Source organism: Stegodyphus dumicola, chromosome 10 (assembly GCF_044657685.1).
Source record: "Stegodyphus dumicola isolate Sdum_Otavi_A_Nest chromosome 10, ASM4465768v1".
Classification (NCBI taxonomy): domain Eukaryota; kingdom Metazoa; phylum Arthropoda; class Arachnida; order Araneae; family Eresidae; genus Stegodyphus; species Stegodyphus dumicola.
In genome coordinates, this window is record NC_140777.1 from 148,879,765 (window position 1) to 148,905,944 (window position 26,180).

The 26,180-nt window shown below is 32.6% G+C and overlaps 1 protein-coding gene across 1 annotated transcript in view; it reads left to right on the forward strand.

Annotated features, from left to right (window-relative positions):
• The window catches only part of LOC118182764 (glycine receptor subunit alpha-2-like), a 249,424-nt gene that overhangs the window by 5,579 nt on the left and 217,665 nt on the right, over positions 1–26,180 (forward strand). Inside the window, exon 2 of the mRNA XM_085826111.1 lies at positions 5,847–5,953. Coding sequence (XP_085682237.1) covers positions 5,898–5,953 — 56 coding nt within the window. The 5' untranslated portion in view covers positions 5,847–5,897. The remainder of the gene's footprint in view (positions 1–5,846; positions 5,954–26,180) is intronic.

Here is a 26,180-nt window from a genome sequence, read left to right on the forward strand (position 1 = left end):
ACACCTCAGTTGCTCTTTAAAAGGGGAAGTATATAAGGTATTTCTCCCGCCCTCTTAGCATGCCTCCGTAGTGTAGCGGTCAGCACGCTGGGCGCGTATTCCAGAGGTCCGCGGTTCGATTTTCGGCTCGGGCGGGGCTCATTTTTGATCCCTCCTGCTATAAAAATGTCCTAATGACTCTACAGACCAATAAAAAAATTATTTTCAAACTGCTCAAACTTGTACTGCACCATTAAGCATTATGAAAGCACAGTAATTTCAGTTCAAATCATGCGCCATAATCGCTAAAAATGCTTATGTAAACAGGTAATACTCTTCCTATGTAGCAGTTAGCGTCATTTTGAAATGGAACTTTACCATCTTTCACCCCAATTAAAATTTCATTGTTCTTCAAAGTCTTCCCAATACTAATAATCACATGTGTTTACTTGAAGAGGCTAGGGGACTACTTCCCAGAATTTCTGTTGCCAATGTCAGAAATGGTATAGGCATAGTAGAATAATGGAAAGAAATGTAACGATATAAAAAAGTTTTAGAAAGACTCTCTCAAGAATGTTCCTAACGTGAAAAATAGTCATACGAACAACACCAGACGAAGTATCAAATTAGCTTGATTTATTAATAAAACTGTGCAAATGATAGTCAGATGTATGAAATATTCCTTCCAAAGGAAAATTCCAGTACCTCATCTGCATGCAAGTCAAAGTTTGAATAGACTTTGCACAAGCTGTCATTTCCTAAAGAAGAAATATAGTTAAAACGATTCGGAAAGCTAAAATAGAAATGGTAAGTTCAGTACTCACTTACTAATAATGTAGACTACATCTTGCTCCAGGGTTAGACACCATTTGCTTCCTGTATGGTTAGATGGAAATTTCGTTAAAAGCCTCACTTAGCGTCATCTACAGTGTCAAATGTTTGATAAGTTTGATTTAGATGGCATTTTAAGTGCATTTAGAAATCGGATGAGCAGCTGTTTAGAGAATATCAATGCTGAATTATTAACCGGATGTTCTGAATGGATAACATTAACTATATATGGCATAATAAAAGCTCTAGGAGCTAATAATTATGAGTAAATCGTTAATGGTTCTTGTACGATAGGCGGTCTAAAGTGAGTTTTTTTAAATAATATACATAGCTCTTTATTTTAAATACAACAAAAGGAGTTTTCGATGCTATGATTATTTTATCAGAATTATCTTTAAATACGCAACACATTTATAAATCGAGCAATGTAATCCTTACATACAAACTGCTCTGTTTCGAAGAAGGAAACAAAAACAGCATAGCATTAAAGAATGGAAATAATGGAATTTTGTCTACTATTCGCTCCGTAGAAAGAGAACTAGCTCATTATATTGCCACCGACAAAAAGGGTTTTTGTTAAATTTTGCATAAATCAATATTTAGCAGCTTTCTTCATCTATGTGGAATTAAAATCTTGGAGTGAAACAACTTTATTTTTCGGCAGGTTTTAAGAAATACTTCAGAAACATTTTTAAAAATGCCGATATTTAGTTTTGGTGGTTTGGATAATCTGATTGGTAAAAATCCCGAGGAATATTTGCTTAAGAGGAAGGATACCTTCGTGGAGGGTTTTAGTATAAGAGAAATCTTTTTATATTCGTGTTACACACCGGGAAAGTACGAAAAATATCCACGGAATTAACTCAGTTTTCTCAGTTCGATAAAGATCGAACTGCCCGTATGAAGGGTTTAAACCACTCAGATCTCTTTGAAGCGATAAATAATATTATTGCAGATTATAGGAAGAGCTAAGGCCAATATAAGGTATGCAATTTAGAAAGTTAAACACATTTCTGAAAAATTGCTTTCAGTGTTGGGAGGAGTGTTCCCGATTCTAACTCAAAAAATTCTCTTTTAATCCGCTCATTCGCTTTTTCGTATCTAGAATTTCACCATATTAAAAAGAAAAATTTACACCACAGCACGTTTTTGAGGCTTCAATTATTTCAAAATGCTTAAATACTGAAAGTGCTGTCCACGCTGCTGAAGACAAAGGAATTAAAACAGCCACTATTAGAAGCCACCAGTCGTAGCTTTGTACCGAATGTTTTCGAACTGCAAGTTAGCTCTTATGTCTCCCACAGGGCTTAGTCCTTAAACATTTAAACCTTCAGACAGAACTCGTAGAAACCACGAGATTGCCAAATATCCAGGTATATAAATGAAAATTCGAAGGTACCCTACACAGTCACTATACCTTCGAAATGAGCTTGCCGCCTCTTTTATATAGTCACGTAATTGTGTTAAGATATTCATCAGACAAGAAGCACTAAGGCTATTTTAGCTGAATTTCCTTTTTTGGAAGTTTCTAAAGGTGTTCAGCCCCTTCTTGGATTTCTCCGTCCACCAAGATATCTGGTTTTGCTGTCTATGCATTCTGTTCCCTCTTCTTCTTCGATACGAAGGTATTTATTCATTGTTGTATCACATCGTCAAGCCCAGAAATGGCAAAGAGAATCAGTTCATGTTCACTTTCCCATGACAAGGGAAAGCTTTCTGAAAAGAATCCATTCCTCCTTCTAGGAGTTCCCGAATTCCGAGGTAATTTGGAGCAACTCTTCCGAAATTTCAGAAAAAGCAAAATTATGTAAATGATTCTTAGTCCAACATTCTAGAATATTCCGTGCCCCTTCATTCTTCGGTATTTTCCATGAGATTCAATTTTAGATTTGCAATGTTTGATTAATAGTCAGAAAACGTTATTGGAATTAAAAATTAAATAAATACAGAATTCTAAATTGCCATTGTAATCCAACGGCTTTCAAGCGTGGGGTCACGGCAGAAGAGATATCAGAAAATGGTAAATGGCAACAGTAAGAAAAAGTTTAAAAAAGCAATTTTTAGAAAAACAGTAACTGAAATGTATAAGAACAAGCAACGCTTAAAAATGTTGAAGTGGACAGACATTGAGAGGTAAGTATTAACAATGAGACGGAGTTCTGTAGATATCTTGTCTTCTCGTTTGGGGCTTTTTTGGCTTTTGGCTTTTGACTTTTTGTTAATTCTTCCTTTTATAATGTGAATAATAAAATATGAATGCATTTTAGCAATAACATTTTCTATTGTAATACCAAAACACATACCTTCAGTTTTATATTAGTTTTAAAGTAGACAAATAAAATATTTGAGTAGCTAACAATGCTTAGAAATATGGCACCTTGGTTATACCATTTTAATTAAGCGTCATTAAAATGGCATAAACGTGACCTTAAAAGGCGGTTATAGAAGACGGTATACTCCTGATTACACATTTACTTTAGATAAGGATCATACTAGCATTTATGTTATAGAAATTTCAAACATTAAAAAATATTTTATAATACTTACAAAATCAAACTTTTTATACGATTCTATAGTTATTATAGTTATATCTAGTGAAGATTTATGCTCAATCTCAGAGAGGGAAAAATAGGAAACGCTTGACTCCTGTACTATAAACTTGAGTGTGTTATTTCATGTTTGAGCTCATGTTCAGAGGTCGTATTATAACTGGCAAGTGAAATATTTACATATACATGTAACTAAAAATGAAACATGTGTTTAGTAATATGTGTTTTTGAGATCAATACATTAAATGAAAAACATTGCTATGCAAACCGCCGTCAATAAAATTTCTTTTAAAAGAAAACCTTATTCGCAGAATTTTATAGCATTAGAGTTCTAGAAAACCGTATCAGGCTTCGGTATTGTCACACAATCAACTTGTAGCATTATTTGCATAAATTAAAAATTTAAAATATTTCTACTTTAATTAATTTTTATATGATTATTATATTATCTTTCTAAAGTAATAAAACTACGTTAGAGTATTAATAACCTATTTTAGCATCTGAGAAACGTGTAAATTATTTGCATGAAAATTCTTTCGTTTCAAAATATGAAAGCAAATTATAAATTAAGAAATGTTCCACTCATAAATCAAAAAGAAACTCAAAAAATGATAACAAAGGGAAAATTATTCTAACTTATTTTTCAGCCGACCCCTCGAGTAAATCTAAATAAAAATGGCGAATTCTGAAATTTAAACACTACGGTTAAACTTTATTTCAAGACAAACATTTTATTTTTGGGGTTTATTTTGATGAGTATACATTTTACTAAGTATAAATCCCCACTTGTAACAGTTGGATCTTGTTGCGAACAGTTGCATATTATAAATATTATGTTTTTAAATTTTTTTAATTGAAATTTAAAAATTGAAAATTCCAAAATAAGAATGTTTGCATCACTTAAAGCATTTTTAATTGGAAGGCTATATTTACGACCAATGTTTTCAAAAATAAATGCTACTGTATGTATTTTGTGGATACGGTTTATAGGAATCATTATGTAAATACAATGGCAAATTTTATCTTTCTTTTATATCTTACACATGTCGAAATTTCCCATGTGTTTCCAATCTATGACTAATTCCCAAGATATTAGTAAGCTACTCACTTAACGATTCTTCTTAGATAAATATAAAATATATTTCTATGAAATTTCGTAATTTTGTATTTTTATATTTTCACATATATTTGTCAATACATATATTATCTGAATGCTAAATCTTGAATAAATAATTAAATTCTGAAAAACAAAAGTCTGAAAGCTTTCAGATTTTTAACGGTCGTCGAAACGGATTTGCTAAGGATTTCTTACGCCCTTGCTGAACTCGCGGTTTGCCCGTCTGCTGTTAAACTCACTCCTGCTAATATATTTCTTTTTGCCCTTTTAGCTATTATTAAACAACATTTTCTTCTTCAACATTCTTTCTTTAGTCAATATTAAGCAACATTTTCTTCACACTTCGTCATATACAATTTAATAGCATAATTCTAAAAATTTTAATAGCAGTATACGTTTATAATTTTCGATGCAGGTTAAGTGTTGGCATAGATTTATATATATATTTTCTTTTCTCAGTTCAAGATATCTATAGTCAGTTTACTTAAAAAGATGGCTTGCGAAACTTTTTTGTGTGTTTTTATTACTAACGTTTGTGTGTTTACTTTATTTATTAAGTACTACGTTCTTCGCGTCTACGCCAATAAAATCCAGTTCAATAGCAAAATTTTTAGAAACAGCATAACTTTAGAACTTCTGATAGACAGTCTCGCGTGCTGAAGATAAACATATTTTATTCTGTACAGTGTTGCCACTAGTCGCTTTCAAATCCTTGAGTTTTTTTAATAAAAAATGCTTTTAAAGTTTATAAAATATGAAATATAAAATTCTAAATTTAGAATTAGGGCTTCCATGTGCACAGACTTGAGTAGAGGATTACGTTTTTCCAAATTTGACGACTCTAGATACAGTCGTTTTTTCACAATGCAAGGAACATACATAAATACATGCAGATTCTTCATCATTTATTTTCGTTAAAAATAATACAGGGGATAATATTTGGTGACAACAATTTGGAACTTGATCCGCCGTTTATACGGGACGACAAAGAATGTCGTTTTGAGACTAATAGCCCTTTTAAGCTAATAATATGAAATTTTATTCTGCTCAGGAACCATATTCAACGACAGTTGTGATTCTTATTTAAGCTAAAAATAATCGTATTTAAATTTATTACGGCTTTTTTGGTGAAATATATTTGGTCAAATACCTAATACGTTTTATATTATGATAGTTCAGCTAACTTTTAAAACGGCATTTAACATAATTCATGTTAGATATCATTATTCTGTTACTTGAAATAGAATCTGAATCACATATAATTTTAAGATTTTGTGTAAGATCGTCAGATTTTTTGTATAAGAGTTTGGGCATTTCATGCATAATGAAAGTTAATATTTTTAATATGTGAAATTTATTTTTCTTTCTAGGCCAATACAATTGGTGAGAATTAATAAAACCAATGGTTTTTGAAATTAACAATGAGACCTACGTTGTCTACATTACTTCAGATTTCGGCTGTTCTCAAGATGGTTTGGTAAGTACCTGCTTATTTTTCGGATTTTATTATAATGGTCTCATTATAGTACACTCTGGATTAAACACTTAAATACAGAGCGTCTGTTAGATTATTTTTCTATGTTTCTTTGGATTTCTATGCTAGAGAAATTTTAAGAATTTTCTGTAAATCTGAAATTAATTGAGAATATTTTATTCTGCTCACTATTACCTGTATCTCATCTCCAAGGCCTGTACTGTGTTTAGCTTACCCTTTTAGTCCTTTTTGCTACATTCAGCTTCCTCGAAAACTGATCATTTGTAAAACATTCACCATGTACCAGTGCAAATACGAAACGTTTCTCTCATGGAAGAAAAAACATTATTTCTTTCCGAATGGTTATATGAACTTGAAATCTGTACCATTTCATGCTTCGATTAACTATTAATTGCACGTGTTTTTCTTAGCTCTAACTTTCATGCGATTTTTGCTTCTAATGGACACAATTTTAATCTTGTCCACCGATTCTCAGATGCGAGAGTTTGGAATATTTCTAATTTGCTTCTCAGTGTGCCTTATCATATATACATCGGATCAACATAAGCGAACTTTAAACTTTCGCATTAAAGAACAAGGAGCATTAAATTTGTATGCTAAAGAAGAGAAAGGAAAAGAAAATTGAAAAATAATATATTGCGTAAGAATATTCTTTAAGTTTTCTGCCGCCAAACCTCTTTTATTAACATATTAATAAAATCCTTCTTATACTGTTTAATAAACCGAATTCTAATCTTTGTTTAAACTTAATCGTTAAAGAACTTAAAACCTTCAGAAGTTTTTTCCTTCAGTTTCACATTAGTAAACGACGAAGGCTTCTTGTTTTCCTCAATTTATATCAGGCTGAACATAAATAAAACATTATTGAGCTGGCAATTGAGGTGGGAGAAAACTATAAGGATAAGTTTATTCATTAATCTAACCTCTTCTCGTCTTTCACACAATTTTTTAATTTCCTTTATGAAGCATTCTTTATCTTTCGCCTTATAATACTCATTTATTATATTTTGGATCCACTACTTACTTTAAAAGCTTTCTCTGTTAAGAAAACGCATTAAGACTTTAACAAATATTAAGTGGATAGAGCGCAACCAAATTGTCAGGATAATGAGTGAGAATATTCCATTACTAATCTTTTGTAAAGACACTATTGCAGTACGCAATTTGGCGTTATTCTGATGGAGAGTCATTTTTTCAATCAATACAAATTGTTCTATCGTTAAAGACTGCTTCAAGTTATCTACCTGTAGTCAATATGTCTCCACTAATTGGTTTAGTTATTTTGCAGCCTTTCAAAACATACCGCGCAGACCATATGTGAAGTAAAATCTTCTTTACATCCAAACCTGGTTTTCAGAGATTTTGTTTCTCATTTGGGCTTAACCATTGCAGTTTTTATATTATATTAACATAAAGAATATTTTTATCATATCTAGTCATGGCTTGCTTTAAACAAGGCTCTACTATATTTTTTGGGTACATAAAATTGGAATCTAAAAAAGTAGTTGAACACAGCTTTCCTATTCATTTTACCTCATATACTACTACTTACTGTGTACATTATTTAAGGCCTCCGAATACTGATATTTGATTCAAGTTCGGACCTAGGCAGTAGGGCCCACTGCATGGTTAACGTTTGTGGTTTTAACGTTCTGTCACTTGAATGTGACCCAGTTTTTGTTAAAATGTCCTCCACAAAGCCATCCCTTTTCTTAGACAGCTAGCCCTCGTTTTCTTTGTCATGTTAAAAAAAAACCTAACCTACCTAACGTATAAACATTGAAGCCGTTCATCTATTTTTTATTAGTCATACATATATTAGTCTCTCAGTATCCTCAGTTAATTATCATCTATTTTCTTCAGTTGTCCACTTTAATGCTTATGTTCAAAGCCCTCTAATTGTCCAAGGATTCGGTCCTGAAGTCCTTAAGTTACCAAATAAAGCCACGATTAAATGGTATGTTCTGGAATATAATTCTAAAATAACCCTCCTGCTTCGTACCTTCATTTCTTTTCTTTCAGTATTTATGCTATCTTTAATTGCTTGGATACCTTTCAAGATGCATATGCATGTGCTTAAAAGTATCATGAGAAACGCTTTCTGATTTAAATAAAGTATTTTTCATTCAAACAAATATTTTTTGTTCCATTATTAAATGTTCTTTAATTCAAACAAACATTTTGGCCACTTTGGGGGCTTAAAATTCCCTCTTTGGATTTGCTCAAATCACCCTTGGTACTGACATACGGTCAGTTATCAGGAATATAACAATCTGTAAAATTTCGAGAGCATAATCAGTTTAGTACACTTCTATGAACTTGAATTTTGGCAAAACAAAATCTTGTATTATTTTATGATCACTTTATATCAGGGATTTGCCGCAGAAACTTTTCGATTTTTCTTCTCGTGTGATTAGTTTTTATCACTTGAGTCTGTGTCTCCTTTTCTAATTAGAAGGCGAAACCGAAGGTGTACGACCTAATATCATTAAAACATCCCGATCCTGTTTTACATTCTTTTTGAAAATTTTCCTGTTTTCTGCTCAGCTCACTTACAGATGCCGTGACAAATTCACCCTTGCTTAGACATGCTATTATTCACATTACTGTAAAACGATTGAAACTATTATATGTTTGTATAATTTCATTAAAGAATTAGTTTTCCAATCGAAATGAATGTATTAATAACAATTATTAAATTTCGAAATGCACAACAGAAATATATAAAACAAAGTGTTATAGTTTAGCCTATGTCATATTTATTGACGTAAATATAATACTTTACATTTAATGTCAGATAATTAAGACTTAGTATATAAATTCATACATGGATGTATGAGATTACGGTAGAACATATGGATATATGACATTAATTATGGAAAAGTAATGGCATCTATGTAATGGAGTCTTATAATTTGGGAACTTTTTTTGGCACATAGAAAAGTTACTTTATGTTTTACAATTCTTAATGAAACTTTTCTACCCAAAAGCATTAAGAAATGAAAGAATGTTATTAAGAAGTATGTTGATGCTCTTTAGTAACATTTTTACAAATAACTGGCTAAGGGAAAATAGGAATCTTTTGTTTCGTAACATAATATAAGGTGTGCTCTGTAATTGTTAAGCTGTTGTTCAATTTAAGATCAGTCAGGAAAGCAATCTTGGACCAGTGCAGAAATGAATAATTTAAGATTGATTTTTTTCCATAATTTTAAATTTTACATTGGGCTGTTTCTTTTCAAATTAGATGCTCAGTTACTTTCTTATTCTAAAGTAAAGGCTAAAAACTGGAAACAAACATTCTGTAGCAATAATTTTAGCTGATTCAAAGAAAAGGAAATGAAAAGAATTTCTTTTAATAAACATTAACAGTTAATTCGGGTTCCGTAAACAACAAGGAATTTTTTTGTCTATCCATTTCTTATGATGTCTATATATTGAACTAGAGCATCTAAGGGCTTTTGACGCATACCATGCAATCAATATTCTTTTTGAATAGGACTCATAGGGAATCCAATTCTTTTCGTCAAATAAAATCTAGTTCCTTCTTTGAACATTTCTAGCATTTTATTGCTCGGATTTAAATAGCTTCCACGTTCACATAAGTATCTGAAAACCATTTTATAAAAGATGAATAAACAAGAATAAAAAGCGTTAAAAATAAAGAAAACATAGCAAAGGATATTTTAAGCATGAATAACCATAAGAGTTATATTGAAAATATTTGACATATACGCAATTTACGAAGATCTCAATTATATGTCAAGTACAATAAAATTCCATTTGGTTAGTTCATACCTTATTAAAATATGAAACATATAATACTTTTTTCTTTATTCCTTTGATTTCCGGGAAACATAAATGGCATTTCATAGAATTTTATTATATTTAATATTCACAAATATAAGCTAAATGCTGAGTTTTAATCTTAGGTTGAAGCATTTTATAAAACATCTCAAGAAACAGGAATTTGAAAATGTGGCATATCAACCATATTTTCAATTGTGTTAATAGCGAAGGATGTCTATGAAACAAATGTTCGTGTACAGTATCATAGTAAAGATATTTATCTCCCATTAAATAGAAACTTGCATTTAATTTTGTAAATGCTATATCATGTTTTTGATTTTCAGTTTCAGTTTGAAGGAAGTTGTTAAGCAAGATTTTCTTTTTTTAATATTTTGCATTTGCGCAAAGTAGTCTGCTTATAACTTCTAACTATGTAATACTTCACAGATTTCGTGCGTGTTACTAAATCTTTGCATTTAATGTGACTCGAATAGGATGCATTCGAAAAGTGATAATGCAACTTGCTTTGCTTTGATTGTGTTAGAAAAAGGGAATAACGCATATATGAGATTTTAACACAGAAGATGCAATTGCAAAGTTTAGAAATGTCCTAAATATTATTAAACTCTGCATTTTGATAAAGCATAAGCATGAAGCAGCGAACTTAATGATCCTTTCGTTCACGGAAGAGTCAGTAGAGCTATCTCATCTCAAAAACGATACGTTTCGCAGCAGTTTTTGATTTTTTTCCTTTCAAAGTAGGTATGCCTAGAAGTTAAGGAAATAATGATCCTGGAATTTGTACGTTGAGGTTTCCTTTGAAACTGGTCGGTTGAAAGTTTTGTAAAATATACTTTTTACTCTGTTCATGAAAAACAGGTGATATGGATATGGGCCTGTAAATCTGTTTAATACAGCACTGCAAAATAATTTTTAATTTTGGGGACATGATTCTGTTCTAAAAATTTAAGTAGTCACGGTACCAAAATATTAGAGAATTTATTTAGAGATTTTATTTACTAGATAAAATAAGAAAACATATTATATAAAATGCAATATTGTTGACTTTATTTAGAGATAATTTCATTATTTTCTTGCACTGCTTCCACAATAACCCTGAATAAAGAGAATATTAAAACTTGATTATGTTATGCCTTAATAACCTAAAACTGGGTAAAAGATAAATGTTGACTTATTCATGTATAGTACCAAAAACGAACGTATAATATCTTCACTTATGAAACACGTACTATTTATTCAGAACATTAATGGTGTAGTAAATATTTAGATATTACTTCGTCACAAGAATCCTAGATAACACTAGTCACATAATGAGAAATGCGAGTTCGTCGTAGAAGAACTTGAAAGAAGCAAGTGAAATCTTGAAACATCAAAAATTGAATTTCGACGTCATGCTTGCGGAATACAACAGGATTTGGTACAAAAGAAAAATGTCCAAATATTTTTAACAAAAAGCTTTGCTTGATCGGTCTCGTGGTTATGGCGTAAAGAATTTGTCACTGGATTCAATTCTGAATTTACGAATTCTTCTTCATCCTAGAAGTGTATGCGACGAAAAAAATCTTGATGACGAATATTAAACACGTTCACCTGTGAACATATTTAATGAAGAAGCACGAATAGTTACTCATGAAAATTATGGCACTGAATCGTCGCGTATAAAATAACATACATATCTTCCAGCTTCATTCACGCGTGCGAGCGTAATACTAAGAGGTCTATTTATGGTCTGATTAAGCCAACGTCCGTTGCCACAGTCGAAATGGAATTCATAGTGAAAATATGAAGGTTTGCCTTCACAGATTCTTACTTTAATTCTTTGAAAGCTTACATTGATCTCACATCAATGCATAATTCTGTAGGAAGAAAAAGAAAATCCTGGTTTATGTTAACTTTTGGTTTATGTTTAATTTGCATTGGTTTAATAAACGTAACCCTGGAAGGTTAGCAAAAATAACATCTGATGTGGAGCTGGACATCTTACTGGTACAACCCCTTACTTCCTTAGACTTGGCACTTGGCAGTATTACCAAACGGTTTCTGTTGGACGTATTCTGGTCAGTAATTGGAGAAAAAAAGGTCACTAACACGTAGAATCCTTGAAAGGTCCTCTCGATCTCTCTGCGGGACTCCTGTAGCGTTTACTCGACTACTAAGCTAGACCTCTCCTGTTTGTTAGAATCCACAAGGCTAGTGGACTTGACCAGATAAGACTTCTAGAAAAGACTCAAACGTTCTCGCGTCACTGCTAGCCCAGCTATTCTACTTAGCACGATTCTGCTCGAATCTATATTACTCTGATAAATCTGAAATCTCCGGCTTTTAATGGTAGTGGTTATAGCTAGCTGTGTGGGGGATGTAAATTTTTGACAACATTTGAAATAAAATTTGCATAAAAGAAATAATTCATTTGATAGGAGTACTAAAATGTTTATAAAACTAAGTTACAATTTGTTGTAATTTATTTATTATTTCAATCATTAATTAAAATAAAATAGTTAACAATAAAACCTGATATTGATAAGAGCGCTCCATTTATTGTAAATATAGCATTCCATAGTTGTATGCGAACTAAGATTCCAGCATGAATATTCTATATTACGTTTCAATAAAAATTTGACCTTTTTATAAAAACTTTTTTATTAATTTTTTTAAATGAACACGAAACACAATGAGTGTAACTTATATATTTGCTCTTGACGGTATTCAAATGAACAAATTTTCAAATTAAAACTAATGTAGTGTGAGACTGGCCTATAACCTATATATAATGTAGTGTGTGACAATCTGGCTTATAACCGGCTCAGTATTTTAATGGCGCGTGCTAACGTCAGCTAGCAGACTAAATAACGGCAGTATATTCAATGGCGCAGCTCGGTGATCAAACGCAACCTACAGGCAGCGCTGATGAAAGCTCTGTATCTAAAATATTCAAAACCCTTGACTTAAATTATTCTACTATCTGAGTAGAGTCCTTGTGGAGACGATGCAAAGAGGAAATTATAGTAAAAGTGTAATCATGCAAATTGTTTAATTAAAATAAACCATAAGCATAAAATTATAAAATCCAAGAAATACTGCAATCTGATATTGGCGTATATCTTTTAGTTTAACATCTGAAAGTAATTTTAAACTAAGTGGTTGCAATACGCTTACTTACTAGTCTCAAAATCAGTCCTCAGAAATTAGAATATTGAAAGTGTAGAATATAAAATATTTTATTTAAAATCAGCTGTTTAAACTGGAAAATTTAAATGATAGGAAAAACTTGATTACTTGATATGCATTCGTTCGTCATAAATTATCGCGATATAGTGATTTGTGGGATTATTTAATGCAGAAAGAAAATTATTTAAGAATTTACTGTTAACTGACTTTACTGGATCTCTTGTGCACGAGCCTTACAGTATATAATGCCCTTTTACTGCAAGCCTAAACTTAAGAACTAACTCACTTTAAACAAATTAAGAGCTCCAACTTTTGTTTTCGCCAGAACGTGAAATCCTTAAATTTCCATAAACACTTAGGAAGATTTCACCTTCGAGCTGTTTATTTATTTAATGTTTAAAATTAACTTCCTGAAAATTTTCGGAAACGCCTGTTACAGCTATGAATATTCTTTTTGAGAAATATCATGTTGTGTTAGGTACTTTATGAACAACGCTTTGTGTAATTATTCATGTGACAAGCAGTTCTAAACTAATTTATAACGTAATTTGAATTAAGTGGAAAGGAGAAAGATCACATAGTTCCATAGATAGTAAGGTGATCTGTTTCCATCGTTGATATTTGACACCAGTGAGCCGTTGAGTATCTAAGTTCAGCTGAGAATAACAGTTGTCGGTTGATAGTGTTTGTCTGGGGCAAATTTATTTAAGCAACTTTAATGAAGGTTCATTAAAACGGAGACTGGTTAGCATTAGAGAAAATTAGATGTGTCCCTTAAGATGGCTTAGGGAAGTTGTATAGTAAAGAGGATTAGTTGATTATTGTATATTGTACTGGGAGGTTGCTGCTTGCAATAGTTTCGTTTTTAATTAAATACTTTGAAGTGATCTTTAAATAAAACTTAGCTGTTATTTGGTGAATTTTTGTAGTTTTGGTTTAGCTTAATTATCCCGAGCAAAGTTTTGCGGCAGAGAAAGGGATAAGGTGTTGTTAGTGAGGAAATATAAAGCCCTTTAAAACTCTTTTGCCACCGCAGAGTTCAGTAGAATATTAGTTCGATTAAATCATTCAGATGGCTTAGAGAGGATGTTTTGTTGAATTAGATGTTGCAGAGATAATAGGATCTTTTTTACGCAAGAAAGATGAAAAATAGCAAAAGCTTTCGCCGGGGATCGAACCACGGACCTCTAGAATACCGGCCCAGCGTGCAGAACCACTACACCACGAAGGCACGCTAGGAAGACGGGAGAAATACCTTATATACTCCCCCTTTTTAAAGGGCGACTGGGATTTTTTAGGGGACCCAATCGCCAAAGCCTGGGTGCGGAGAATCATCACCCTTTTAGTTCGGGCTCCACTTGTTGAGACATTAGGTTTTTTTGGAAGCAAGAAAGATCAAAAATAGCAAACCATTTCGCCGGGAATCGAACCATGGATCTCTGGAATACCGGCCCAGCGTGCCCCACGAAGCCACGCTGGAAAGGCGGAAGAATTACCTTATAATGTTACCAGGATATGTAATTCATATTTTTTATTATCGTTGTTATTTTTATCAATATTTAATTTTCAGTCTTTTTAACAATATTTATTTCCATACACAATAAGAAAAAAAATCCTTCTGAGAAATGCATTACATGTTTGTGCACTCATCATTTAAGATTCAATTATTTTTTCTTTATTATTGTGAAACCTAGTAATTTTTTCTAAAATAAGCCACCCGTTTTTTAAAAATTACACCAATATATCAAGGAAATAATTTATCCTTTCTTACAGTTTCTGGGAGGATTTTGAATTTCTGTATTTCTTCTGCGTTATTTCGTTTACCAATGCGCATCTTTGCCTTACATTTATACGACTTTGGAGAATTTTATCCCACATGTAATAATCGGTAAAGATATTTAAAGACAAAACGAAATAACTTGTAACTATTGTCTCAGCCACAGGGAATAAAATAACTCATTCGTAGTTTCCTTTTGATTGAGGCGTTAGAAAGAGCCGTCAAGAAGTTAGAAGTCCCCACCCCCCACCGAATGGATATTCCCTACCCAGCATTTTATTCCTTTCAACGGCATTATATATGCGTGTCTTTTGACGTACATAATTTGCATTCGAATTGGAGCAGTCATTTTATTAAAATTTTTTACACTTTTTCCGGATATTTTCACGGTGTACTTACAAATTACCTCTGTGTTCGAGCATGCATATGTAAATTAGAATTAATAAAGTTTGAACTATTAGCTCCAAGCAAAGTACTTAACAAAATTTGCAGAATAAAGAAATGACGTTTTGGAAAGCTGTTAATGAATGTCCTCTTTTTTTAGTTCTTTCACACAAAGAGAGCAGTTTTTTATAATAGCCACGCAATTTGTGACAACATTAGCGTTTATAAAATGAGGTCAAATAATTCCGTTCGTTAACATTATGAAATTAGTGAATGCGATGATATCTCCTCTGCGCTTTGCCATAATTTAGTAAACCAAAACAAACATTCAGTAAAACAGTGTATCAATAAAACAATAATAATAAAACGTAAATAATTGCGTTAGTTACGAATATTTTTAATTATTAATTTGCATTCGATTACAATTGCATTTGGCAATTAAACCAAGAGTTATCAGTAAACAATTAAAGCAACGTCACAATATTCAGACAAAAATGAATCACAGCTTAAATATTTTTACTGAAATTACCGACGTAAGAAAATATTATTAATAAGAAAATAATATATTCCAGCCTAAACAAAATCGAAGCAAAAAGAATTTTTTCCAGTGGTGAGCTCTAGCCGTTTGCCACTAATAAGGCCGAAACTATGTGTTTTTTTATTATGCAGACACCTAATACACTGGTATGCAAAAATTAAGGACGAGACGGTTTTTTCAATATAACTTTGTACAAAAGCTTTCCAAATCAACACATTTAATACCGTAAGATCCCCAAATAATACGTAACGAAATGAGTAATGTAAGCAAAACTTACTAAAAGAGAAATCAGAGGGATAAAAAGAAGCTTTATTGAAAAAGTAGCACATGGAGCGCAATGCGACTGAAGGCCGAAACATCCCTATGATGGGTGTCCAGCAAGAAACATCCGGACTTTAATAGGGGATATGATCTCCCCTGACTGCTAGGCAGGTTTCACAGCGTCTGCCCATGCTGAGAATGCGGGTGTCAATGAGTTGTTGAGGCATTGCTGCCCATTCGTCTTGCAGCGCCAATCGAAGCTCCGGAATCGTTACTGGTGGTAAGGTACGAGCTGCCAAGCGACTGCCTAGAAACTCCCATACATGCTCGATGGGATTGAGATCCGGAGATCGTGCCGGCCAATCCATATGTTCAATATCCTCACTCTCTAAGAGCTCTTCGGCAGCTACTGTGCGATGACATGGTGCATTGTCGTCCATGAAAAGGAACTGCGGACCCATAGCGCCTCTAAAAAGACGCACATATGGAAGAAGAATCTCGTTACAATAACGGGAACCGTTGACTGAACCTGCGTCGAAGATGTGAAGGTCTGTACGACTACCAAGCATGATGTCTCCCCAAACGAGAACACCGCCACCTCCATACCTGTCCCCTTCAATGATGTTCGAGGGATGATTGCGGCTTCCCCGCTCTCTGCAGATGAGTATGCGATCAGAATCGCTACTCAGACTGAATCTGCTCTCATCTGTAAAGAGTACTCGTCCCCATTCATTGTCTCTCCAATTCCGGTGTTCCCGGCACCACAGAGAACGTCTTCTCCGATGGGCAGGCGTTAGAAGTACACACCGTACAGGGCGTCGTGCAGACAGACCACCACCGTGCAGTCTTCGGGCCACGGTAAAACGCGATATCGGTCGTCCAGTCGCCTGTGTCGTGTGTCTAGCGATTTCTCCCGCTGTCTGCCGCCTGTTTCTTCTGGTCTGTAAGGCAATACACCGGTTATCTGCGGGTGTGGTTCCTCGTTGACGACCACAACTAAACCCTAGAATAGCTGTTCCTGTAGTTTGAAATTGTCTCCAAAGTCGTGAAACGATGCTGTGAGCAATTCCGAACTCTGCAGCCACACTTGTTACACTGCGGCCTTCCTCCAACTTCCCAATGATTCGACCTCGGGTAAAAGCATCCAGATGTCGTCTAACAGATTGATTATTCGCCATTTCTCGCTGAGGCAGCAACTCGGTGTGATTTTAACTGCTATACGGCGTGCAATCTCTTTGCCAGAAATACTGATCTTACACCGACAACATGCTTTATACTACTCAGACACTTCCCATTACGTCTACGTGCATATCTGCGCATGTGCTACCGTACATCACCTTACTTAATCTCCTGATTGGTCTTTCGGTCCGCTGTGCCTCTTCGTTCAGCTGATATGCTAATTTTTCGACTTCGTCCTTAATTTTTGCACACCAGTGTAGATGGGTCGTAGTTGCCTCCTATGAAGGTACGGACAAATTACGTCCATGCTTTCACCGGGATTCGAACTCGGGCACTCCGCTACGGCAATCAGATGCACTAACCACTTTCCCGTCTGGGCAGCTAGAGTTAAAAAAATAAATAAATATATAAAAATTAAATGAAAAATTTTTAAAATGAATATTTATTATTAATATAAGAACATACATGCTAACAAACTTCCTACAAATAATACAGAAATTTAAATACTTTAAATGAGATGATAAGATTTTTGAAAATAGTTCACCCCCCCCCCAATGCAACATTTTTATTTATTATGGAAACTAGAGAAATGTTGAATAAAATTAATGTTTTCTACAGTTAACAGTAAGTTCTCATATTATATTCAAGTACATGTAGGGAAGAAAAGCATAGGTATTAGGAAAGGAAGTTCTCTATTTGCCTGTGATGCTTCAGAACTCTAACTAAGCTTCTTTTTTTATTATAATTTTTTTTTTTTTTTTTTTGTTACGGTAAAGCTTAAAGATCATAAAATATTGTAACCGATAATAATACGTAAAGTGTGTTTTTACTTACCATTAATTATTAATTATTAAGTCTTACCACTCATTCGTTTCTCCAATTTCAACAAAACTGCCAAATAATGATGGAGAGAATTTATTATTATGCCATTTCAGTTTGCTTTTCTTAAAATATTTTCTGTTTACGGAGAGAATTTTCTGTATTTGCATTCTTTTTTGCTTTGATCCAGTAAACATCTGCTGTTATAAGCTCGAAACCTGGACAAAGGATAACAGTAAACTTTTGTAATAAAGCAAGAAATAAACATGATTTTTTTCAAACTCATTGTAATTGGAGACGATTTAGAAGTACTTCGGTAAGTTTGCTGAAAAATGCAGAAAGACCAAGACTCCAGAAAAAGAGCTCCAGCTGGGCAATAATAATGTGGACATGATTTCTGGTACAGAATTTTAATATTCTGTATCTCTTGGTATGATGCAACCTTGGTCAGATTTTCCCGAGCTTTTTTTAAGCGCACAATAGATGGTTCCACTCACTTGTCATATATTTTGCTATTTATTTCAAGACTTTACTGGACTGTTCTCATGCCTCTGGTATGTATGGTCTCCCTTTTTTCTCCAAACTGCCTCGCAGTCCGGTACCACGTCTTACGAACTGCCTACGTGATGCGTCTTTTTGACATTACTAAAATGATTTGGAAACGTCGTCCTCTCTACGAAATTCTAAGCGATACTGTTATCGGTCTGTCTCTTTTAGCAGATTTTGGTTTCTTACGAAGAGGGACTTATACATGTTCATTTTCGAAATAGATAGGGTTTATAATATACTCCAAACACAAGCTTACTGTTTTGCCTAATTGAAAAGGTATATCATAATTATACTTTATAATTATATAAATACATTTACGGGCAATGAAATTAGTACGCATAGAAGAAACCATACCAGAACAGCGAAACTATTGAAAACGGCTGGGTTACGTGCTGGTATGAAAAAGATCTTAATTTGGTATGGTCACATACGTTGCAGCGTATAATCAGCGAGCTGTATAACGTTCGCCATTTAAATCCTTCGGACAGTGCCATCCGACCACGTTGCAAAAAATGAAAACGAGAGGGAAGCGATACACAGCATACCATCTCTGAAAGGACCCGACAGAAAGTTCGCATACTAATAATATCGTTCGCCAGGCATGAGCAAATTTAATGGCTACCCTATCCTCTATACAGGTAGCTCTAGTGCGCATATCGAATCTTTGACCCCACTGCGCATTACATATTCTGTTTTCAACATTGGAACATCAGCGGCTTCTTTTCCAATAACGCCAGTACATAGTCGCATGGAGTGCTACAGAATGGCTGTTGATGAGGCTCAGCAATATATCATTCTTTATTTTGGAGTCGAGTGATTACCCTAGCAAATCCATCATTACTGCCGTAACAAAGGGGTCCGCAAAAAAACGGATATTAAGACCCGTGAAGCCATAACCTACGATGGCTGGATCGCAATGGCAGTAATTCGTGGTACACGGAAAGCCTAGGAGTCCACAATGAGACTGGACAGTCGCACGTGCTCTCATTCTTCGCCGGAAATCCTGTAACCTTACTCGAGCAAGAAAATGTCCAGACGCCTTCTCATGGGTCCTCCAGGATTGCTTAAGTCATATGTGGACACTTCTATGGCCTGAACGCTCTCTGGACCTACTCCTTATAGAGCACGCTTGGGAAGAGATAAAAGATGAGACGCCGCCGTACAACAATATTTGAATGCTTTGTACAACAGGTGTAAATTCATCTACCAGAAAACAACATCAAGCATCTGTTGGACACAATGCGGGTCGGTGTTTGTGGCGTGTATCGCAAAACAGGGGAGTACAACGTCTAAGAAGTCTTGGACACAAATTCTTCACTAATTAATTGCCTTGCTACTTATCTTTGAGATCATATTTAGATTTTATGTATAGCTTTATGCCTATTAATTTTCATCTGTGATCACTTCCTTCTTTCCACTGCGCTAATTTTACTCAAGCATGTGTGTGAGTGATTATTAAGTGTTAATTATTGTCCCCCTAATAATAAGCTAAGTGGATGATATCATTAGGTATCTATAGAATGGCAGTAATAATAGTATGTCATTATTAAGTGCCCGGAGTATTGTAGCATCTAAGTAATTAATGCAAATGTATGGTAAAATTAATTAAAATTAACTCTGAACACGTCAGATTATTAAATTAATTTTTTTATTCTGCACTGCTATCAATTAGAACGGACATTTTTAATTTTGATATCAATTATTAAGAGACATTTATAAAATTATTATAATTTCTTTATAAGTAAAAAATGTAGTACCTTAAATTTAAAGAAACGTTAAAAAATTATCCTAGTACTAAGCGCTAAATTATTCAGGTGGCCTAGAAATTTATCGTGGCATTTGGGGTTTTCTCAGAAGAAAGTTTTCTTAACCCATTTATTCTATGAATTGGAATAAAGTCTCAGAAATCCTTCCCTACTCTGGAAGTACTTTAAGTACTTTTGATGACTATCGTTAACCTACTTAAGTATTTCGATTAAATTTCAGGAGCAGACTATACATTTTTCGCTGAAGTTCTCTAGTTTCGTTCCCCCCCTTTTTTTTATGGTTTTCAGTGAATTTTGATAATTTTAGTTTTGTGCTAATTAAGCGAAAGATTTAAATTATTATCTAAAATTATTGCATTTTAATCAAAAAGGAAATTAACTTCATATTTCCTCTAAATTTGTAAAGATTTAATATTTGTTTCCATTTATAACTAAATTATATCGTTTTCATTCTGTGTTCAATTTTGCATGGGTGTTTTCGTTGTTTTCCCCATGTGTAACGTGTATACGAGCCAGTTCCCCTTAGAAAGTCCTCCACGAAGGCATCCCTCCCCTTAGGCAGGTAGCCCTCGAGGCTTTGCCGTAATTAACCTAACCTAACCTAACCTAACATAACATAACCTGTGTTCAATTTTGCTGTATGTTATGTCTTATTGCATCCTACAGATTTTAAAATCTGTACGATATATTATGTGAAATTTTAACCTATTTTTTAAACTAGCGAAAATCTTATATGTTTTATATGACATTTTCACGAAGATATAAAATGAACTATAAAAGTAGAAAAATGCAGGAACTCATTAACTTAGCTCATAAAATGTTAATCTTCACGACAGATTCTGTATGAGATCGATCATCATAGAATTTTATTTAAAAAGTAAATAAATAAAAAGGCATAGAATATACTTCTAAAAACACAATTTTGCTCTTAATAACGAAAAGGATATATTCATTAAATTTAAGAATAAACATGATTTATTCTAACATGAAAATTAAGCAATTACTGCAAGATAAAAAAGTAAAGTAAGTAAACTAAATAAGTAAAGTATCAGTAAGAAAATAAAAATAAAGATGCGTAAAGTAAGATAAAAAGAACCCATTTCTCTTATTTCCTTTCAGATGATAAAATGGAAACAGAAAAGAAAATTACAATTTTTAGAAATTTCATTTGGTTTTCTTTAATTAATTTACCTTAAACTTCATTAAAAACGTACTCACCTATTTTCTCGTCGACCATGAAAGGTCAGCCGAAAACTCCCATTTGGAGGAATAGATTGTTTTTTTGGTTACTGAAATAATCACAAATCGCTTTTACTTTTAGAAAAAAAATCTGGTGTGGATACCATAGAACGTCCTTGTACGCCTATTAAATTATGCACATTTTTTGCTGCGTTTCATTTAATCTTATCTCTCCGAATTTCATTACTACTCATTTCTCATTCAATCCATTTCTCACTTCGCGGCAAGGAAACAAAAACATAAAAATACAGAAAAGCATAAAACATCAAATATAGTTAAAACGGTTGAAAAGACAGTTTTTACAATTATTTTCTACGCATAATAATTATTTTCTACGCAAAACCATGCCTTTCGGCCAACGGGCAGAAGGCAGATGTTGGTGTACAAATATTTCGGTGTTTTTCTTTGGAGGTATCACATGAAGTAAATTCTTGTTTTTAAAATTTAATCTATCTCTAATAGAATTATTTATTTGTGAATTTATTTGTGAAGGGACATTTAAAAGAATAATAAAAATATTTTGAATGATAGTATCACTGACGAGAATATGTAATATTTATGCGAAAATATTCAAGTGAAATAGAACAACATTAAAACTAGCTGTCATATTTGTCATCTGTAATATTAATTTTACATTTCCGACTTATTAAGTTTAACGAAAATTTTAGTTATTTTAGTTCTTTGTAAGTGGGCCTTGAAAAATGTTTAAGCAGTTTTTATTAATAAAGATGCTTTTCAATAAAATATTTAAAAAATATTCGGCTCTAGTGTTAAATTGGGTGTCCTTTCGACTGGCGACATTTTTTTTTAAATTTTGGCGATGAAACCTCACTTCTGGTTACCATGATAGTTTTAACTTTGTTTTAGCTTCCTGATTTTATTTAAATGAAAAGTACATGGACAAATTTAAGGCAGTGCGCAATGCCTAGTTTGTGCAATTCTAGAATGTTAAGTGAAAACAGATCGATGTGTACATGGACACAGTGTTTGTGAAATTCTTTTACTTCCTATTTTGGTTTTGTGTAGCGGCCATTATCAAATTGTGCCTTCCTGGCGCCGTTCTTGGCGTCAAAAAAGAATCGGCAAGAAACAAGGGGCACCCAATTGTAAACTTTCACCAAATATTCATTTAGAGACTTTTGTAAGTGGCTTGAGAAAATCAGTTAGGCAGTTTTCATATAAAATGAATTTAATTTATTTTAAAAATATTATATAGAGAGTAATTTGATTTATAAAATTTATTTTGCTACAAATTCCCTTCCCCGCAAGAATCATAAAAGTACGATCAAATGTTTTGTAATTGGCGGTTTACTTAATCTTTAACTACTCCTTACATATGCTGCTTCCCTAATAATTGACTAAAATGCATCTATAATATATGACGCAAAATGCATCCATAATAAATGAAGCAAAATGCATCCATAATTACAGAAAATGTTTGAAAAATATTTTAATTACATACCTCTTTCGGTAATTTTTGTTTCCAGTTTTGTTCAAATGGTAATGTACTTTTTTTAATAGCAAAACGTTTGTTTCGTGAGTTGGTAAATGTAGATTTTTATTAAAGAGAAAGAAAATCTTTGTATACTTTTTGAAAATCTGTAACTTCTCTGATTTTTTAAACGTTTTAACAGTTAACTGTTTTTTTACCTGAAGTTTTAGACGACAAGTATTTTTAAAATAAATTAAATTCATTTTATATGAAAACTGCCTAACTGATTTTCTCAAGCCACTTACAAAAGTCTCTAAATGAATATTTGGTGAAAGTTTACAATTGGGCGCCCCTTGTTTCTTGCCGATTCTTTTTTGACGCCAAGAACGGCGCCAGGAAGGCACAATTTGAAGATGGCCGCTACACAAAACCAAAATAGGAAGTAAAAGAATTGCACAAACACTGTGTCCATGTACACATCGATCTGTTTTCACTTAAAAAAACATCCTAGAATTGCACAAACTTGGCATTGCGCACTGCCTTAAATTTGTCCATGTACTTTTCATTTAAATAAAATCAGGAAGCTAAAACAAAGTTAAAGCTATCATGGTAACCAGAAGTGAGGTTTCATCGCCAAAATTAAAAAAAAAAAAAAAATTGTCGCCAGTCGAAAGGACACCCAATTTAACACTAGAGCCAAATATTTAATAGCCTATATAAAATACTATCTATATAATAAATTTATGCTGCATGAACCATTCCATTTTCATAATACTGTAGAGACTTAGTCAAGAAATGAATAAATCAGCAATGCAATCGCCTGGATTCGAACTCCAGACCTTCCAAATACGTGTCGAGCGTGCTTGCAGTTACACCACGGAAGGTATGCGGAAACGAGGGAGAAAATAACTTGTAATATTATTATATTGAATGCATTTTATTTATTGAAACACGTAAAGACAAATGGAAGATATTATGCATCGTTGATCGGCAACAATATCTATTGACTGCGCAGCCAAATTTGTCGCAGAGTGAAAACGATAAACATAACAAAAAGGTTTTACTTGCATAACGAAACGTTTGATAATGAGAACTAGATTTTCTTCAAATAATTACTTACTACAAATATTTGTTTACTTTTATATAGCAACTTTACAAAATTTCAAAATTACTAATTCAAATACTGATTTCTCTGAATTTAAAATTAAATAGTCTTTAATCTTAATACATAAATTTTAGCTAAATTTAACAAATGAATATACATGTTACAATTTAAATCAGAAATAATATTCTGATATTTCCTTTTATATAAATTGAACGGTTTGTTTTTATTATTCTCAGTAGCAAATTATGTCCGAAATTATTTCGATACATTCAGAAACAAAATAACATAGCAAACAGCATACCTGCAGAAGCCGTTTGTTTTCTGACACAGAGGCATTTTGATTTTCAAATGACTTTCTTTAACTAAATATTTTTCTTTGTGTTTCTTACCCAAAGCTTTCTGTATGATTGTTTGCTTTACTTTCAGAGAACATTTATTCAATATTTGTTTTCAGCTTTCTTCCCTTTTTAATGCACCTTACTTGTTGTTTTACTTTTATGTTAGATTTTTTTATTTACTTCTTTTGTTTTGGAAATGCACCTGAGTGAGAATAAATTCTTAAAGCTTGTTTCAAGACTATTTTAATTCTAAAGAGCAAATCTTTTATATTATCTGTTTTTTTATTTTACCTGCATGTTTACTTTTTAGGTATGCTGTTCCAAAGATATATTCTTTCTTTGTGAAGCTGACCCTTGGAATTTGTATTTCTTACTTTAGTCCCTTCGCAACTAGAGCTTAGTAATAGATGCTTTTTATTTTTTTATTTATAAATTTTCCTATTTTTTCTTCTGTTTTCTTATTTGAAAGCTTTTTCTGCTTTAGACTGACATGGTTTGTTTAACAACATCTCTTGTAAAATGATTGAGACCCTAGATAACAAATAAGTCTATTTTGTTAATAATTGAATAGAGAATGGATAAGCAAAACTTAAAAATTTTTAATCTGCCAAGACTGAATTTAATAGACTTTGCAGAAGATAGTTTTTATTCCTTTAAAATATATAAATCTGGAGCTCTTTTTCCTGCTAATAAATAATATCGATTGTATATATTAATTTACTAATCGATCTAAATAATAACATCGATTAGTTGCGTTTTCTTTCACTTTCTCCTTTAAGCCTTACTTTGTCATCTCTAAACAAAAAGGAAAGACTTGTCTTTTAAAAAGATTATTCAACAAATAAAAAAGTTGCTAACACAATTTTAAATTTCCGTAATTCAGACATAATCGTGTTCAACAACCTGTGATAAATTTTACGGAGCTGAAAATTCCAATTTTTGCAATAATAATTTAAATAATATTGGTGCAAATTTTTATAAATATCTGCATTCATTTTATTTTATACATTTATTTATTTTTATTTATTTATTCATTGATATTTAGTTTGAAATTTCTTTCAATTTATAAGCAAATTTGTATGTATTTTTGCAATGCTGCATGTTGTTTTTATTCACTTACTTATTGATTTAACATGCTTGTATTTTGTAGAGTAATTTCATGTTTATGTATTTAAGTTTCAAAATTTTAGCCATCTATTATGTTTCTAAATGTTTGCTTCACATATTTTTATAGAACCTTTAATTCTGCATCATTTGGTGTTGGAATTGTTAGATTAGCTCAAGCAGAATCAAAGATATGAGCAGAAAACGTTTTATTTGACCTTTGCTGTAAATTTGTAACATTTGATATTTTCTCGCCAGTTTGACCAGTGTCTGTTGTCTCGCTCGTAGGCAGTTACAGATATAAGCTTGCACGCTGCCTCGTCTCACCTTAGTTCAGTTTAAAGCTATATAAGAAACACTAGCGTTTTGCTGCCAAACATCGCGCTGGATCGATTACCGTTTTCGATTTTGCTCTATGATCGATTATGATAATTCCTTTCATATTAAGAAACATTTCGTCTTAAGTCAATTTTTCTTCTTGGGTTATTTATAGTTGTTTATCTTTCCTGTAAACGTTTGTTATTCTACTCAATGTTTTGAAATACAATGTTTTGAAATACAATGTTTTGAAATACAATGTTTTGAAATACAATGTGTGAAATACAATGTTCTACTCAATAGAATGTTTGTTATTCTACGCAATGCGATTGTTATTCTACTCAATACAATGCAAGTAGAAAAGTTTTCCTTTCAACTGGCTTAGTTATTTAGGGTAATATCTATGCAGCGTAACAACAAGA